The sequence below is a fragment of the Sardina pilchardus genome, chromosome 1, assembly GCF_963854185.1.
Source record: "Sardina pilchardus chromosome 1, fSarPil1.1, whole genome shotgun sequence".
Taxonomy (NCBI): domain Eukaryota; kingdom Metazoa; phylum Chordata; class Actinopteri; order Clupeiformes; family Clupeidae; genus Sardina; species Sardina pilchardus.
This window is the reverse complement of record NC_084994.1, coordinates 4,393,489-4,410,842: the sequence shown is the minus strand read 5'-3', so window position 1 is coordinate 4,410,842 and position 17,354 is coordinate 4,393,489. Positions and strand designations below refer to the sequence as shown.

The following is a 17,354-nucleotide window of genomic DNA, read 5'->3' as shown; positions in this document are numbered from 1 at the left end:
CCCGCCAGCTGTTGTCCACACGCACACACACACACACCCACACACGCACACAAAACACACAGATGCACGTTATGGAGCACTCCATTTCAATCTCTCTTCTTTATTTGATGAATTCTTAGGAACATAGAAAAAAATCCCGCACACTGACCATTTCGCAGGTTACTTCTTTTATTAACAACGTTTCGGTCCTAGACCTTCATCAGGTAAATTTGATGAATTCTTGAAATACCCCCTACAGGACAGTGCAGGATGGGAACAAGTGACCACACACACACACACACACGACACACATATGACACACACACACACACACACACACACACACACACACACACAGCCCTGCTCTCACCTTCTATTGAATGAATCCCCTACAGGACAGTGCAGGATGGGAACAAGAGGCCAGGGGGTGGAGAACGCCAGATCAGGGTGAGACACACACACACACACACACACACACAGCCCTGTTCTCACCTGTCCCTGTTCCTTTATAGACAGTAGCACACACACACACACACACACACACACACACACACACACATTCAAGTGTTCCTGTTCATATGTCTTTCTCTAAACTCATGCGTTACTTTTTGTTAAAATATAATATCATTAGTAGTGCTGTCAAACATATTGCGTTATTAACGAGTTAACTCTAGAAAACTATTTTAACTGTGTTATTTTTTTTATCACGAGATTAACACTCTTTCTGACTAGAGATGCACCGATATGGAATTTTAGGGCCGATAACGATAACCGATATTTATCGGCTTGTTGTGGCCGATACCGATACGATAACCGATATTACTGTTGGAGAAAAAATATTAAAAAATAAATTCAAAATTCAAAAATAAAAATGAAAATGTAATGCATAATTGAATTGCAGTAATTGTATACCACCAGTAATGGACATAACTCATAATAGTCCTCAGTGGTAGCCTACAGCAGTCAACAACAGCAATAGCCTGGCCTATGTGTGGCTCCTTTAAGTGAACATGACGTCATTGAGGTGCAAGTGCGTTAGTGGCAAGGGACAGTGCATGAATCGTTCTCATATGGAGTAAACACTCAACGCAGATATATGGCTAGAAGCTGTGAAAAATCTAGCGACCAAATCAGAGTTTCGCGGGAAACTTATGTAGGCTATAGTTTTAGCAGCGGTTAATTAAATAAAGCTGCAACTCCTCGGACTGTTTCTTGTTGTAGGCCAATTGATTCCCAATATGCCACCTCCAGCCGAACCGCAAAAAAAGACGGCCAAATTAGCGGAGTGCTGTCCAGTGAAAGTACCTTCTGTTGCGCACAACATGCAGTGCTGCAGCGGTAATATTACAAAACCCAACCGAACAAAATGCAAATATAACACTTAGAACTACTTATCTACGGATTTGTTGCACCAAAAACTTTGTTTGTCTCCCTGACTAGCGCGGCAGTAGGCCTACGTGCAGACATAACACACCTGCAAAACAATTCACTTCTGAGTAGGCTGAGCCTCGCTCTCTGCTCTGTTAAAATGAAAGTTCAGGAGAGGATTTTGGGCTGCATAGATTAAACGCTTGTTAGAATGGTGAAATACATCCACACAGCTGGCAGTATTTTCAGGAAGAAGTAGCCAACCAAGCTCAAGTAGCATGCAGCCAGACGGGCCTTATGTAGTTGGGAAATTAGGGCTTTAAAAAATATCGGCGCAAATTATCGGCCGAAATTCTGTTATCGGACCGATAATAATATTTTAAAAATGTCACTTATCGGCCAATAATATATCGGCCGCCGATATATCGTGCATCTCTATTTCTGACCTGTGACAAGTTTTTTCATAAACTGCTGTGGCCACGTTAGAAAAACCACAGGACCCGGCTGTAAACCAGAAGCAAAACAATAAGCGCACCCCACAATGCCATTGTTTAGATGTCCAGCAGAAGACTGAACATCTGTGTTTTCAAGGCACTCAGATCCATGCTTCTGCAGTGAACTAAGGTCGCACGTTTGACGTCAGAGCAGATTTGTTGTTGTTTTGGCGCATATTCTGACGTTTGAAAACGCAGATCTCCGGTTATCTCTGGCTACACGCCAATGCATAAACGCAGTATTCGCAGATCTTCACTTTGGCCGGAGTTTTATTTAAACATTTGTTTATATGCGTTGTCATAACGATAAATCGTTAAAAAATCGCGATCTCGATTCACCCCTGTATGCGATTTCATTTTTCATTGATTTCGATTCTCATTTAATTTATGCATCACAAACGCTACTATTTTCTTCTGTGAGTTTTAGCACTGCTCTCCCTCCCTTCCCGGTTCTCACAAAGCTCAGGGCTTCACCCTCAGCCAATGACAAAGCAAGTAGGCTACTTTTCTGCTTGCTTATTGACAGTATTACTACAGACATGAATGGCTGTAACACTATACAGTGGTTTGCAATAATAAAAAAAAGGAAACATTTGCACAAAGCAAGCCTATCCACTTTACTTTGATGAGAGTATTAAAATGATAAATCAAGGGACATTTTGAAAAGATAAAAATGTGCGATCAATATGCGATTAATCAGGCGTTAATTAGGACATTCATGAGAATAATCACAATTACATTTTTTTAATCGATTGACAGCACTAATTATTAGTTAACAAATTCTTAAGTTAAAACATGTGCCCTCTGTTTTGTGATGACTGGAGCCAGGTCGTTTTGCATAAAATCAAGAGTCCCAGCTCTCCTCTCCAACCAGAGCAGCTGACGGCAGATGATAAGTCGCTGGTCTCAGAACAGCTGATATCTGAAGGCCAAACTCCGCTGATGTCGCCTCACGGTCCGACCCCTCTGGAGGCTCCTGTCTCGGCGATTAAAGAAGAACGTGATGGTAAGAGGTTGTGGGGTGGAACCACACACACACACACACACACACACACACACACACACACACAATCAAACACGTACACACAAACACACACACATACACACACAATCAATGATCTTGTTTTTGTGTGTTTGACAAATATATTGATTCCTGTTGTAGAGGGAGCTGACCCCAGATTGGAGTGCACTGCAGCTGAAGGAACGGACATTAAAATTGAAAAGGTTGAGGTACCGTATTGCAACCCCTTTGTTCTGACAAGTTAACGCTAGTATAACTGCTAACCCTTTTGATCTGACATGCTAATGCTAATATTACTGCTAGCCCTTTTGATCTGACATGCTAACGCTAATATAACTGCTAACCTTTTTAAAATGATATGCTAACGCTAATATTACTGCTAGCCCATTTGATCTGACATGCTAATGCTAGTATAACTGCCAAGCCCTTTGATCTGACATGCTAATGCTAATATTACTGCTAGCCCATTTGATCTGACATGCTAACGCTAATATAACTGCTAACCCATTTGATCTGACATGCTAATGCTAATATTACTGCTAGCCCTTTTGATCTGACATTTTAACGCTAATATCATGCTAACGATCAACAACCTTACATCATCAGACAAATTCATAAAATGTCCGAATGGTCAAATTATCCAAATATGGTCAGCTAAACTAATAAAGGTCTCGTCTCAGTCTCTGCTGGTTTCGTCTGACGGTCAGAGGCTGCTGGAGGCTCCAGTCTCTGAAGATGATGATGATGATGAAGATGATGATGGTGGTGATGATGAAGAGTACAGTCCTTCAGGTAGGTAGTGATGAGGAAAGAGCGACAATCTCACACACACACACACACACACACACACACACACACACACACACACACACACACACACACACACACACACACACACACACTCATTGGGGAAAAAGTCAATCAGTGGAATTGGCTACACCAGATGCAGACTCTAAGTATCCTCTCTGTAAGTCTAAGAGTAAATCCCACAACAGAACGCACATCTTTATCAGCTGCAGAACTTTAAACTGACCTGATCCAGTATGCGTTTAGGTAACCGTGTGTTTCTTTTTTGTGTTAAACAGGAAAAGGGTCGTCTCCTTCCCCCTCAAATTCACACACACAAACGAAGAAAAGAAGACACTACTACTGCTCTCAGTGTAACAAAAGCTTCCGACTTTCGTCTGCGTTGCAGAAGCACCAGAAAACACACAAAGAGAAAAGCCCGTCGTGCTACTGTCCTCCATGTGGCAAGAGCTTCACTTCCAACAAGTGTCTCCAAGATCACCAACTTGCTGTTCACTCTAGAAAGAAACCAGACCAGTTCCCTCGACCTCTTGAGGATCACAAACGCTTTCACACAGGAAAGGGGCCACACTGCTGTGCGCAGTGTGGCAGGAGCTTCACTCAAAGGGCAAGCCTTAGACGACACCAGCGCAATCACCCCGAGGAGAAACCGCGTCAGTGCACTCAGTGTGGGAAGACGTTCAGTCGCCCGTCACGTCTCAAACGGCACCAACTCACTCACACAACAGAGAGACCATACCAATGCACTCAATGTGATAAGACTTTTAAAGATGCGGACTATTTAAACCTACATCAGCTGTGTCACATAGGAGAAAAGCCTTACCGATGCGATCAATGTGGTAAGGGTTTTGTTCGAAAGGGATCTTTCAAAATACATCAGCGCATTCACACAGGCGAGAGGCCATATCAATGTACACAATGTGGTAAGAGCTACATTCAAAAGGAACACCTTAAACTGCACCAGCTCAATCATACAGGAGAGAGACCATACCGCTGCACTCGGTGCGGAAAGACTTTCAATAATGGGGAGACTTTCAGACGACATAAACTCACTCACACCACAGTGAAACCCTTCCAGTGCACTCAGTGTGGGAAGAGCTTTATTCGAAGGGGAGCTCTCAATGCACATCAGCGCATTCACACATGAGAGACATCGTCACAGTGTACCTAATGTGGGAAGGGTTTCTGTCAAACCAATAATCTGAAAGTACTGTACATCAGTACATTCACACAGGAGAAAAGTATATTTTTGAGGCAATAGTTTCACTCCAGAGGTCAAACTCACACAACACCAGTGCAACTCCCACAACGTGGTGTGCTTTGAAGTTACCCTCCACCCCACCGGGTGGCAGTAGTCTGTGTAGAGTGTCTAAGGTCTACAGCATCATTCTAATGCTGTGTTCCATCTACTCTCCCTATTTATTTCATAGGAGAAGATCAGAAGTTGTTTTCTTGGTAAAGGGAGGCTTAGCAAGGTGTTAATACAGGTGTGCAGATATTTGTGATGCATATATTTTTCCTTTTTTTTAGAAAAAGGCATGTCTGTATTCTTTATAATGTTTTTTTGTTTCTCAGAATAAATGTTCCTATCCTGCCAGGTTGGTTGTCTCCCCGTTGTTTTTATCTGTCATCCTCTCGATTTTCTATCCCTGATTTTTGCCAACTTTGCCAGAGGTGGTGATAGTTGTGGAGGGCGCTGTAATGACATATAATTGGACGCTGCTGTTACTATGACTACTGTACAACACGTGGTAGTAGTCTAGCAACTCTCCATTGACTTGTGAGCTTGCCATTTTCAACGAGGGCCGGGCCAATCACATCGTGTACAGAGTCGGTAGGCGGGCTTAACATAATGATCACTGACCAGCGACCAGAAGTTGCGACGTTAAGCATTCTGCTACTTGAAAACAAGAAGATGATTTGTTTAGCGCTATCCTATTGTGCGGGAATTTGAAAAACAACCGTTTCTCCCACCCCTCCGATTGAGCCCTGCTATGGTGAGTTCCCAGACCCTACATCTTGATGTGGGTTTAGCTCGTTAGGCTACTCGTCTGTATCTGAGCTCGTTAGGCTAACTATGACCTCTAATGAGGAACAAATCGGCCAGAAGTGCTTATAAATAGTGCATATCTGCTGCTCATAGAGGGCTCTATTTTAACTATCAGTGTTGGGGAGGAGGTGCTTATAAATAGTGCATATATACTGCTCATAGAGGGCTCTATTTTAACGATCAGTGTTGGGGAGGAGGTGCTTATAAATAGTGCATATCTGCTGCTCATAGAGGGCTCTATTTTAACTATCAGTGTTGGGGAGGAGGTGCTTATCTGCTGCTCATAGAGGACCCTGACACTGAGTATAAAATGAACAAATGTATGCCTAACATGTTTTCTTTTCTTCATTTCTGTGGGAGAGTGCTATCGTCAATGCTTGAAGTAACAAAGGTGAATTCCAACAGAATAACAGGCCATTTTGGCACATTTTTCGTTGCCAATACTTACACGTTTGCGTGTGTTGCTCATTCCATGGGAGCCCAATGCTTACAAGCTGTACCTCATTGTAAATGTGACTAATAAACGATGAAAATGATATAAAACACTTTAGTGATTAGTATTATTAAAGTGGAGATATAATGGGCCAAAGTCAAGTTTCTTTACTTTTTGTGAGCGGTTTATCTAACTATCTATCTATCTAATGAAGTATTAACAGTAGGCCCAGCCTATAGAGGGATGTGAACAATTTAAATAGGCCTACTTTTCTATTTTCCCACTACAGATGCGTTGGACCAGACAAAATAAACTGTTGCCGAAAAAATGTTGCCAGTATGCAACTTTTCATCCTGTACAATAGAGGGCGGTAAAACTCCTATGCTCCACTAAACCTCTAAAAAGCTTCAGTCGAAGAAGAAAAGCAAAACAAACCCCACAGTCGGTTTTCAAAGAGCAGCCTGAATGTTGTGAACGGCGTATGCTTATGGTCATTTTGTAAGGAAACGTATGTTAATGTAGGCTATACAGAAATCTGTATATCTCACCGAGGAGGTTGTAATCTTTTAAACACTGTATTTAAAAGCCATCCGTTGTTTGAAACTGGAAGACGACATGCAGCAGGGTTCGAGCTCGCGTTTGTCGCCGTCAAAGCACACCGATTCCGGGAGAATACTACGAGTTGGCTCGAAGGTAAGAGTCGTGAGGTTGTTTTGCATATTGTTTGAAGGAAATAGCCTTTTAGGGGGTTTTGCATAGTGACAAAACATAAACCGTGGGCGTCCTACCCCGGCAGCGAATTAGATTTGGTTCAGTGAACATAGCAGCCATTGTGTAGGCTAGGCTACATGAGGAAGTTCCCCGGTAGTCTTGTGTGTGCAAAGCCACAGACAATTGTCAGCGTTTAAAAGCAGCATATTTATTTTTTACTGTGATGCGGTTTGTGTCTCTTCTGTTTTACACCACGGTGTCTGTCACGCTAGCCGACTAAATATTCTGTACGCCGTTTGGGCTTCGATTTCCGGGGCACGTTTTACTACCAGTCTGGTGAACACTACACGCTTGAAGCTCAATTATTAACTTGCAGTCAGTCTGGGAAACGTCGACTGTATCTGTACCTAAAACTAACACTGTTGTTTAAAGCCATAGCATCAACCATTGCACTTTGCTAATACACTATTCCAGATGGAAAGACGTTTGCACCAACATTGAAACATAAATTGCACTTTGCTAATACACTATTCCAGATGTAAAGACGTTTGCACCAACATTAAAACATATATTGAATGGGTATGGAGAAGATAAGTATCATTGCCCTAAATGCCCTATGTAACCTTGCCTATGTAACCTTGCCTATGTAACCTTCCCTATGTAACCTTCCCTATAACTTCCCTATGTAACCTTGCACGTCTGAGGTTTGGAGCAACAGCGTGCTATAGTGCAGTAATAGAGAGCTGCATTGTGTCTGTGTGTGTCTTTGTAGATGAATGAGGTTAGTCAGCATACAGACATGAATCACAAGCAAGCCTGCATCGACCTGGAGAAGGCGACCCAAATCATCACTCAAGCATTACAGGTAAGATACACACACACACACACACACACACACACACACACACACACACACACACACACACACACAATGTGTACTTTGTGTTGTGATTAACATTCTCTGATACACACACACACACACACACACACACACACAAACACACACACATAATGTGTACTTTGAGTTGTGGTTAACATTCTCTGATACACACACAGATAGACGTACGTACAGAATTTGTACTTAGATAGATAGATAGATACTTTATTGATCCCCAAGGGGAAATTCAAGGTCCCAGCAGCTTAAGACACCACACACAACATGCAATACAATGTAAACAGGAAAAAACAAAGCAAATCAACAAATCAACATAACTAAAGGAGCAGTAAAATACTATAGATAGATGTGCATAGGGATGGGTATTGATACGTTTTTATCAATATCGATGGCATTATCGATTCTGCCTATCAATCCAATTCCTTATCAATTCTCTTATCGATTCCCAAAAAATGTAGGTGCACCCACATTTTTCATTGCATCGCCTTTAACGCCAAAAGGTCACCTTTTATCGCTCTCCTTTCATATAATGTGAATGATTTTTTAACAATAAGGCGTAGAAAAAGCTTGTCTTTATTTAAAACACAATAAGGAATATACATATTCTTTATAAAGAATTATAAAGATGTATAGCCTACAGTGTATATATAATATAATACAATTCTTTATATATTCTAATCTATAGCCTACTGCTGACATTTCTGATATTCATGACATTCATGACTATTCATATTACAACTCTGCCTCTTTAATTCAGCTGTCGGCTTGAAGCCTCAAATTGTAAACACAGTAGCATAGTTGGCTAGCTAGTCTACTGGTTGGACTGTTCAGTTTCCCCACGTGTGTTTAAGTTGCAAGGTAGGCTAATACTTTGTCTCCTTGGGACAGGCCCTTTTGAGTCTTAGAGTTGGAAAACATTGAGATGATCAGTCAACTTGAATGCAAGAGTTTGAATCAAATTTGTGCAGTAGCCTACGCTATGATGCTAACCGAAATTAATTATAATGTCGCTAGTTGTCTTCTATGCGTCATTGCTTTCACGACTGTGAATGTGCATGTCGAGGGAAGGGTGTCGCGCACGAGAGAGGGAGAGGGAGAGAGAGTGGGCCAAGGGGGTTACTTAAACAGTTTGGCAAAGTTGCACGCATAGTCTACAATTAAAACTCGTGAAGGAAACGTATGCTTTCACCCGAGCAGCGTCAGGTGCACCTAGAATTATTTTCAGGCACACTCTTAAACATTTTGGGCGCATATGCACTCTGGAGCCCTGGACCGGGCAACGTTAGCACCCCTCCGTAGTCTGTCAAACACATGACACTCTTGGAGCTTAATCCATGCTTCACGGACAAATGTTTTAACATATTGCTGGTATTACTACCCTTACACGATTTGACTTGTAGTATGAGTCGTCGCAGAGGGCGTGTAGTAACACAAAATTTCAGGAAAACCGGAAAAGGTCCGACGTCATGCAGGCTGAGGGAATCGATAACAAAAAAGACGTACGATGTCGATGGAATTGATAAGTTAAACCCGGTTCCAAGACGGAACCGGTTATCGATGCCCAACCCTAGATGTGCATGAATGTACTGAGGATTGGTACACACAGACTTTGTGTTTGTATCAGAGAATGTTAAACTTTGTGTTGTGATTAACATTCTCTGTTTGTTGCCAGCAGTTCTTATTTTTATTATCTCACACAGGATATGTGAAACACCATTCATGAAGAATGTGTGTGTCAGTGTGTGTGAGTGTGTGTTTTTACCTGTGTGTCAGTGTGAGTGTGTGAGTGTGTTTTTATCTGTCTGATGTGTTTGTGCCTTCATCCAGGGGGTCAGGATTTGACTGATTAGCTTCGCCGATTAGCAAGGCACTTCCTCGTCGCCATTTTCCAGAAATACATCATGTCCGGTGCCGTTTTCCCTGCGTTTTCCTCATGCTGATTGGTGGCTGTTCCACTCTCAGCTCATGCACAAGCTTAGTGTGGGCACGAGCGCTCCTTCTGTACCTTACGTCAATCAGTAACCTGGCACTTAATTGGCTAAGTAAAACGGCACCGGAAACAAGCACCTTGAAACGCCATGTTGAAGCCTGAAAAAATCGTTCAATTTTGGCAATTTTCACTAGCCTAGCATTCCCATTGAAATGAATGGGGGCGGGACTTGTTCACTTTCTCCAGTTCTTATAATACCTCCATGCCTTCATCAGAATGAGGTCGGTCGGAACCAGGAGCTCTGGGTTGTGATTCGTCGTCTGGAGGAGAAGGAGGCGGAGCAGGTGGAGTCAAACAAGCAGCTGAAGCTGAAGATCGATAGACTGCAGAAACACCTGCAGGAGAAGGACCGCTCACTGACACAGGCCAACCAGGTGTGTGTGTGTGTGTGTGTGTGTGTGTGTGTGTGTGTGTGTGTGTGTGTGTGTGTGTGTGTGTGTGTGTGTGTGTGTGTGTGTGTGGACAAACAACTCACTGACATAGGCCTACCAGGTGTGTTTGTGTGTGTGGTGTGTATTTGAAGAGACTATGCAATCAGGAAACACACTCACCTGCTAGGTACACAAGAGTAGCACTTTAGAGTAACAGAGTAGAGTTACTCAGTAGAACTGGATTTGGTTGGAGTTGCTCTGTCTGACAGGATACAGTCCATTGATTTGCCATACTGTTTATTTATTTGTATTTGTGTGTGTGTGTGTGTGTGTGTTTCCATACAGACTGTGATTGCCTTGAAGAATAAGCTGAGGGACCTACATCAACATCTGCAAAGCCAACCAAGTAATAGGTATGCACACACACACAAACACACACACAAACACACACACACACACACACACACACACACACACACTCAAACACACACACACACACACACACACACACACACACACACACACACACACACACTGTTTTCATTATGGAGCACCAACACTGTAGCCTGATGAGCCAGATCCACACCAAGATGTAGGGTCTGAACTCACCATAGCAGGGCTCAATCTGATCCACATCAAGATGTAGGGTCTGGGAACTCACTGTGCATGAATATATGTGAATATAGCTTTAAGCATTTTAACATGCTCATTCAGTAAGTGTAACACTCGACCAGATCTGTGTAAGTGACGGTCAATCTGAAATGTTTGTGCTGCCTGAAAAGTACCTTCAGGAAGTGCGTGGTATATTGATTTTTATTTTTTATTTTTTTTTATTTAATCAATTCTCAACCCTCCCCTCCACACACACACACACACACACACATACACACACACACACACACACACACACACACAGCTTTCCTCTTCAACCAGATCAGCGAACAGCAGTTGAGGAGTCGCTGGCCTGGTCAGAACAGCTGGTCTCGCCTGAAGTCCGGAGTGCTCTGGAGTCGGCTGACGATCAGATTCCGATGATGTCGTCTAACGACCAGATTCCAATGATGTCGTCTAACGACCAGATTCCGCCAGTCTCGCCCGACAGTCAGAAGATTCTGCTGATCTCGGCTGATGGTCAGACCTTTATGGAGGCTCCAGTCGCGGGGAGGAAAGAACATGCTGCTCACGGATATCAGGAGTGCAGTCCGTATGGTGAGGAGTTGTGAGGAGGCTCACACACACACACACACACACACACACACACACACACACACAGAGTCAGTATGGTGAGGAGTTTTGAGGAGGATCTCACACACACACACACACACACACACACACACACACACACAGACAGTCAGTATGGTGAGGAGTGGGGAGGCACACACTCTCTTTTCAGACTCCTCGCTGTAAGCTCACTGGCAAGCTCAAATGTACTGCCCTCAGACAATTCCAGACATTTGAATACATGTTAAGGCCTTAAATATAACAAATGATCCTTAAGACTTTTTGAGAATCCACGGTAACCCTGTCAATCTTGTGCTTGTGTGTCTGACAAATGTATTGATTCTAAAATAATTGGTGTGAATATAAATGTCCTCTGTTCCTGCTTTAGAGAGAGCTGACCCCAGAGTGGAGTACACTGTCCCTTCAGCTAAATAAATAATATAAATGTCCTCTGTTCCTGCTTTAGAGAGAGCTGACCCCAGAGTGGAGTACACTGTCCCTTCAGCTAAATAAATGATATGAATGTCCTCTGTTCCTGCTTTAGAGAGAACTGTCCCCTCAGCTAAATAAATAATATAAATGTCCTCTGTTCCTGCTTTAGAGAGAACTGTCCCCTCAGCTAAATAAATAATATAAATGTCCTCTTTTCCTGCTTTAGAGAGAGCTGACCCCAGAGTGGAGTACACTGTCCCTTCAGCTAAATAAATAATATAAATGTCCTCTGTTCCTGCTTTAGAGAGAACTGACCCCAGAGTGGAGTACACTGTCCCTTCAGCTAAATAAATAATATAAATGTCCTCTGTTCCTGCTTTAGAGAGAGCTGACCCCAGAGTGGAGTACACTGTCCCTTCAGCTAAATAAATAATATAAATGTCCTCTGTTCCTGCTTTAGAGAGAACTGACCCCAGAGTGGAGTACACTGTCCCTTCAGCTAAATAAATAATATAAATGTCCTCTGTTCCTGCTTTAGAGAGAGCTGACCCCAGAGTGGAGTACACTGTCCCTTCAGCTAAATAAATGATATGAATGTCCTCTGTTCCTGCTTTAGAGAGAACTGACCCCAGAGTGGAGTATACTGTCCCTTCAGCTAAATAAATAATATAAATGTCCTCTGTTCCTGCTTTAGGGAGAGCTGACCCCAGAGTGGAGACTCCAGTCGCTGAAGATGATGAAGATGATGGTGGTGATGATGAAGAGTATGGAGAGTACAGTCATTCAGGTAGGTAGTGATGAGGAAAGCACAATACACACACACACACACACACACACACACACATTCAGAAGGGCAGTGCTGAGGAAAGAACAACACACACACACGGAGACACACAAAATAGTTAGTCAAAATTTGTCGTTAAAATCGTTTATTTCTACCGGAAGACAAATACTGATGAAACGTCAGCCGGGCCAATTTTAGTTTGTTTGCTGGTCTGAAAGCGGACCACACTGGAGACTTTGTGCTACTTAAATTATAATAACAACTTTATTGCCTGGTGATGTGAAAGCACTCTTAGTAACTGAGGAGGGAATTACTGTTCCACATAGGGCCAAGTAGGGTTGGAAGCTTTTTGAGCTTTTTTCCTTAAATAAATGAAATCACCATTTAAAAACTGCAGTTTGCACTTCCTCAGGTTATCTTTGTCTAATATTTAAAATTAGTGTGAAAACCTGAAAATGTCTAGTGTGGTTAAAAAATAATTAAAAAAATAGAATAAATTTGGAAGGGGCTAAATAGCACTGTCCAGACCGGCATATATTCCTACTGCAGCTCCCCACAACTCACTATAAATAAAGTTAAAGGAGAATTCCGGTGTGAAATTGAGCTTAACTGTACCGAAACATGTTAAGGTGTACTCACACGTGTTGTAAGACGCACTTTCGCTCACCGGCAGCATTCCGAACTCCTCCGTTTTCAGCCTAGCTTGCAGCAGGCTTGAATCTATTAGATTAGGCATCACGTAGCCTATGCAGCTAAATCGCTATTTTTAAACCATTAAAAAGGTTCCAAGTAACTCCACACTGCATTGGTAGACTTCTGAGGGTCCTGACATTTAAAACGAGATACTGAGAACTTTGGAAATGCACAGGAAGTTTATTTAAAAAGACTGTTTACAAGCAGTGCCTTCATAGAATCTCTCCGCTGGGCGCCATCTTGGAATCAAGTCGCGATAAGCCGACTGACGAGCACGAACGAACAGGAAGGACAGGGGAACATATTGCTAAAGTAATTCCATAGGAAATATATAGTTATACTGTCTACATGAGCATGATGAGTAACAAAGCTCAAAATGTTTGCAATATGTCCCCCTGTCTTTCCTGTTTGTTTGTGCTCGTCAGTCGACTTATCGCGACTTCACCACAAGATGGCGCCCAGCGGAGAGATTCTATGAAGGTACTGCTTGAATAAGCAGTCTTTTTTAATAAACTTCCTGTGCACTTCCAAAGTTCTAAGTATCTCGTTTTAAATGTCAGGACCCTCAGAAGTCTACCAATGCAGTGTGGAGTTACTTTGAACCTTTTTAATGGTTTAGAAATAGCGATTTAGCTGCATAGGCTATGTGATGCCTAATCTAATAGATTCAAGCCTGTTGCAAGCTAGGCTGAAAACGGAGGAGTTCGGAATGCTGCGGGTGAGCGAAAGTGCGTCTTACAACACGTGTGAGTACACCTTAACATGTTTCGGTACAGTTAAGCTCAATTTCACACCGGAATTCTCCTTTAAAGGAGGTTGTTGTTGTTTATGTTTACTTAAGTGACTGTGTCTTCTATTTTTGTTTTGTTTTGGAAAACAGGACAAGACTCATTTCCCTCTCCCTCCATCTCAGGCACGGAGTTGGAGAAATCAAAGCAATACTCCTGCACTGAATGTGGCAAGACCTTCCGCTTCTCATGCAGGTTGAAGCAGCACCTGTCCACACACATGGAGAGACCATACGGCTGCTCTCAGTGTGGCAAGACTTTTATTAACGGGGGGGATTTGAGCCGACATCAGCGCATTCACACAGGGGCGAGGCCGTACCCGTGCACTCAGTGTGGCAAGAGTTTTACTGACGGGGGAAATTTGAAACGACATCAGCTCATTCACACCGGAGAGAGGCCATACCAATGCACTCAGTGTGACCGGACTTTTACTGACGGGGAGTCTTTGGAACGACATCAGCACATCCACACAGTTGAGGCGCTGTACCACTGTACCCAGTGTGGGAAGAGCTTCAACAGAAAGATTAGCCTCAAACAACACATTCACATTCACTCAGGAGAGAGGCCATTCCACTGCACTCAATGTGGAAAGAGTTTCACTCGGAAAGAAACACTCAGTCGACACCAGCGCATTCACACAGGAGAGAGGCCATACGTCTGCAATCAATGTGGGAAGAGTTTTACTCAAAAGAGAAGTTTCAAATTGCATCATCACAGTCACTCGGGAGAGAAATCATACCACTGCATTTAATGTGGAAAGAGTTTCACTCAAGGACACAACGAACACCAGCTCACTGCCACCGGAGCGAGACCATATCAATTTACCCAGTGTGACAGGACTGTTACTGATGTTTTCCATTCAGGTCACTGTCGAATTAGCAGCTAATACTTGCTTAAAAGATTTGTGTTTCGTCTGGTAGTGAGTAAGGGTGTCATGGTTTTGCTTTTAAGTCAAAATCGATCGAAATGACATCTCAATCTTGAACTTCAAGCTCAAAGGTAGAATCGACAGTGTGGCCACACCCCCAATGTCATGTCCAGCATGTATGCCAAGACGCAAAACCACACGTGTGTTGAACTGCGGCGTCAACACTCTCCTAATGTTAGGCTGCAGCCAGTGAAAAAATACACATCAATCAACCGAAATCGAGGCCCCTCGTGCTACTCTGAGTTTGTGCTCTGTATTTTGTCGTTCATTCACGTCAGTTAGCCGTGAAACAAACACTAACTTAGTCTACTCGGCTTACTAAATGAAAAGATGATCTAGTTATAGTCCAAAATTACTTTAAGGTCTCTTCAGAGTGTGCACAAACAATCATTCTGTGTTTTTTAATTTCACTACTCTATGTTCACGTCTCTGTTTAATGTTTGTTCTGTTTACAACCTCTCGGTAGGAACATTTCAAAATCAAACGGGCTTTAAAAATAAAATAACAAAAAAAAAAGAAACTTCTGCTCTCACCTCGCGGCCCTCTTTCGGCTATAACCGCACTATGTCATTTTACCAGATCGGGTAGCGTTTCTGTAGTTTGATTAAATGAGACATGAGAAACTACAAATTTGACTTGTTTTGATGTCGCAATACATCATACTTTCATAAAATCATGCAACCTTGTCTGTGGACATCTTTATTTGCTGGGTAAACAAATGACGCGCGTGCGACAGGAAAAGTGCTTTAGTGTTGCTTTAAATAACGCCCTTATCGCTATGTTACTTATTCATCTGATTGGTTCTCGTCTTCTCTCCTCTTCCATTTAGTGCAGCTTTGAGATGTCCTGTGAAAAGCTCAGTAATTATGGTTCGGCTCTAGTTTATCTGATTGGTTCTCGTCTCCTCGGGTTCGGCTCTAGTTTATCTGATTGGTTCTTGTCTCCTCGGGTTCGGGGCCTGTATAGGATCGCCTCAGAGTCCTCTCCTTTTCCGGTTATACTGAATATCTACCTCCCTCCTTCCTGGCTCTTTTGCTACCTCCACAGCAATATTTTCGACTCAATTTAGAGTCAGTTTTACCAAATGCACACACATTGTCCCACTTCACTGCCTTTGCCATTTTGGCCACTGATATCATCATCATCAGCTCCTCTGACCGTCTCCTCCTCTCCTGCTCTGCTGTGGGGGTCATCCCTATGTTTCCCAAAAGGGTCCTATGTTCCCTGATGTTCCCCAAAAGGGTCCTATGTTACCCGATGTGCCCCAAAAGGGTATGTTCCCCGGTGTTTCCCAAAAGGGTCCTATGTTCCCCGGTGTTTCCCAAAAGGGTCCTATGTTCCCTGATGTTTCCCAAAAGGGTCCTATGTTCCCCGGTGTTCCCCAAAAGGGTCCTCTGTTCCCTGCTTTTCCCCAAAAGGGTATGTTCCCCGGTGTTCCCCAAAAGGGTCCTATGTTCCCTGATGTTTCCCAAAAGGGTCCTATGTTCCCCGGTGTTCCCCAAAAGGGTCCTCTGTTCCCTGCTTTTCCCCAAAAGGGTATGTTCCCCGGTGTTCCCCAAAAGGGTCCTATGTTCCCCGGTGTTCCCCAAAAGGGTCCTGTGTTCCCCAAAAGGGTCCTATGTTCCCTGTTTTTCCCCAAAAGAAGGGTCCTATATTTTTCCCCAAAAGGGTCCTATATGTTCCCTGCTTTTCCCAAAAGGGTCCTATGTTCCCTGCTTTTCCTCAAAAGGGTCCTATGTTCCCCGGTCGCAAAACATAACGGGGAACATACCGTAGGACCCTTTTTGGGAAAAGCGGGGAACATAGGACCCTTTTTAAAATGGAAAAAACAGATGCGGTAGTAACTTATGGTTTGTGTACATTTGTTTATGTTATTGCATTAATATTATATTGTTACATTTTTTCTGTTATTGGGTTAAATTCTCCAAATGTAAAGTGCTTCGAGCTGCATTCTTTATATGAAAGGTCCAAGGTACAAATCAATCTTCTTCTTCTTCTTCTTCTTATAATTATTATTATTATTATTGCTATTGTTCCTAGGTGTAGTCTCCTGCACTGTATTACTATTTTGCTGTAGCTGTGTCTCTGTGGCTTAGATTTTAAAATGGCTGATGTTAGTAGCTTAAATGTTATTCTCTCACTGTAGTTGTGGCTGAAATTATAAAATGCGTAAATGTTTATGGCTTAAATGGGGTTTTTTACTGTTGCAAGTTGCTTTGGATGATGAACGTGTCAAATGAATGAATGTAATCATCATTGTTGAGGATATCTGACTCCAAATGAATAAATGTAATATGTAAATCATCATTGTTGAGGATATCTGACTCTAAATTGAATAGACTAGTTGCACAAAAGGCTCTCGGTAGTGGAGAGGACACATGTTTGTTTT

The 17,354-nt window shown here is 42.8% G+C and overlaps 2 protein-coding genes across 2 annotated transcripts in view; both read left to right on the top strand.

Annotated features, from left to right (window-relative positions):
• Positions 1–5,267, top strand: part of LOC134081673 (zinc finger protein 436-like) — a 28,914-nt gene extending 23,647 nt beyond the window's left edge. The window contains exons 5-9 of the mRNA XM_062537579.1: positions 375–426; positions 2,670–2,847; positions 3,004–3,071; positions 3,543–3,654; positions 3,948–5,267. Coding sequence (XP_062393563.1) covers positions 375–426; positions 2,670–2,847; positions 3,004–3,071; positions 3,543–3,654; positions 3,948–4,816 — 1,279 coding nt within the window. The 3' untranslated portion in view covers positions 4,817–5,267. The remainder of the gene's footprint in view (positions 1–374; positions 427–2,669; positions 2,848–3,003; positions 3,072–3,542; positions 3,655–3,947) is intronic.
• Positions 5,268–6,577: 1,310 nt separating this feature from the next.
• LOC134081721 (zinc finger protein 135-like) lies at positions 6,578–17,270 on the top strand. Its single transcript, XM_062537582.1, has 7 exons — positions 6,578–6,845; positions 7,636–7,728; positions 9,964–10,122; positions 10,465–10,532; positions 11,036–11,328; positions 12,467–12,559; positions 14,130–17,270. The coding sequence occupies exons 1-7, from the start codon at positions 6,768–6,770 to the stop codon at positions 14,786–14,788; spliced, it is 1,443 nt and encodes a 480-aa protein (XP_062393566.1). The 5' UTR covers positions 6,578–6,767; the 3' UTR covers positions 14,789–17,270.
• The last annotated feature ends 84 nt before the right edge of the window (positions 17,271–17,354 follow it).